The sequence below is a fragment of the Neophocaena asiaeorientalis genome, unplaced genomic scaffold (genome assembly GCF_003031525.2).
Source record: "Neophocaena asiaeorientalis asiaeorientalis breed wild unplaced genomic scaffold, Neophocaena_asiaeorientalis_V1.1 scaffold1211, whole genome shotgun sequence".
Lineage (NCBI taxonomy): Eukaryota > Metazoa > Chordata > Mammalia > Artiodactyla > Phocoenidae > Neophocaena > Neophocaena asiaeorientalis.
This window is the reverse complement of record NW_020173209.1, coordinates 110,274-111,769: the sequence shown is the minus strand read 5'-3', so window position 1 is coordinate 111,769 and position 1,496 is coordinate 110,274. Positions and strand designations below refer to the sequence as shown.

The window sequence follows — 1,496 nt, the reverse complement described above, 5'->3', positions numbered from 1 at the left end:
GGGGGGGGGGTGGGCGGTCAGGGTTCTTTCCTCCACCCAGAGCCACAGCCCCGAGGACCCAGGTGGGGATCCCCAGGAAGCCCCCAGGCTCTGTCTCCTGCCCCCAGCCCCACCAGCACACGTGCAGCTGCCATCATGGGCACAGAGGTGTGTCTGGGCTGCGTGGCTGCAGGGCGGCAGCCCCATGACCTCAGTGGGGAGAAGCCTGGGCCGGATGTGCCTTAGAATCGCTCCTTAAAATAAAGTTCTGCCCAGGAACCTGAGGACCTCGGAGGCAAAGCCCTTCAGGTCTGTGGGACCGCTCCCGAAGTGGACGGGCCGCTGCAGGACGGTGGGCAGGCCTCAGGAGCACCCACCCGTGGGCGCCAGAGGGGCTGCAGGCTCAGGGCCCCGTGCCGCTCACCAGCCCAGGGTCCGGCGGGCAGGGCTGCGGTCAGCCAAGGAAACACAGGCTGCAGTTGAACTTGAACTTCAGGTGAACGGCGCTGCGTGTGTGAACACAGGCGCGCGCAGTCTTAGTGTACGCTGTCCGTTCATCTGAAGTTCAAGTGTGCGGGGGGCCGGCAGCCCGCACAGGGGCTGGGACGGGGTGGGGGCGGGCAGCCCGGGACGGACACCCGAGGTGGGGCCGCCGCAGATGCCGTGTATCTCACCCCTCAGTGAGGACAACGTCCCAGACTCCGAGGACGTGAAGGTGAAGTTCCACGGCAGCCTAGTGGCGGCGCTGGGCGCGTCCGGGCCGCACTTCCTGGCCTACTTCGGCTCCTTCGCCACGGTGGGCCTGCTCTGGTTCGCCCACCACTCGCTCTTCCTGCACATCCGCAAGGCCACGCAGCCCATGGGCCTGCTCAACACGCTCTCGCTGGCCTTCGTGGGCGGGCTGCCCCTGGCCTACCAGCAGACGTCGGCCTTCGCGAGGCGGCCCCACGACGAGCTGGAGAGCGTGCGAGTCAGCTGCGCCATCATCTTCTTCGCCAGCATCTTCCAGTTCGCCATCTGGACCACGGCGCTGCTGCAGGAGGGGGAGACGCTGCAGCCCTCGGTGCGGTTCGGGGGCCGGGAGCACGCGTTCATGTTCGCCAAGCTCGTGCTCTACCCCGGTGCCAGCCTGCTGGCCTTCGCCTGCACCTGCGTGCTCAGCAGCTTCAGCACGGCCATCTTCCACGCCATGCAGATCGCCGTGCCCTTCACCTTCCTCCTGCTGCGGCTTCTGGTGCGCCTGGCGCTGGCCGGCCTGCGGGGCCTGCGGGGCCTGCGGGGCCCAGCCCGGCCCACACACACCCGGCCGGTGCCTGGAGCCACGGACGACGCGCAGTCCCCGCTCCTCCCCGCTCCCTGCTAGTGCGGCCCCAGTCCCCTGCCTGAGGTCCAAGTGTCCGGCCGGTGGCCCGGCCTCGGGTTTTGTTTTCCTTGTGAAGTTTCATGCTCTACCTCAGCCCCTCAGACTGTCTTCCACTGTTGCAGACAAGAGTCTCCCAGGAGCGTCACTGTGTCCC

At 68.0% G+C, this 1,496-nt stretch overlaps 1 protein-coding gene across 4 annotated transcripts in view; it reads left to right on the top strand.

Moving 5' to 3' along the window:
* Positions 1-1,487, top strand: part of TMEM175 (transmembrane protein 175) — a 26,760-nt gene extending 25,273 nt beyond the window's left edge. For all 4 annotated transcript variants that reach the window (XM_024745012.1, XM_024745011.1, XM_024745010.1 and 1 more), the window contains one exon: positions 661-1,487. In XM_024745012.1, the coding sequence (XP_024600780.1) occupies positions 661-1,342 (682 nt within the window). In that variant the 3' untranslated portion in view covers positions 1,343-1,487. The remainder of the gene's footprint in view (positions 1-660) is intronic.
* The last annotated feature ends 9 nt before the right edge of the window (positions 1,488-1,496 follow it).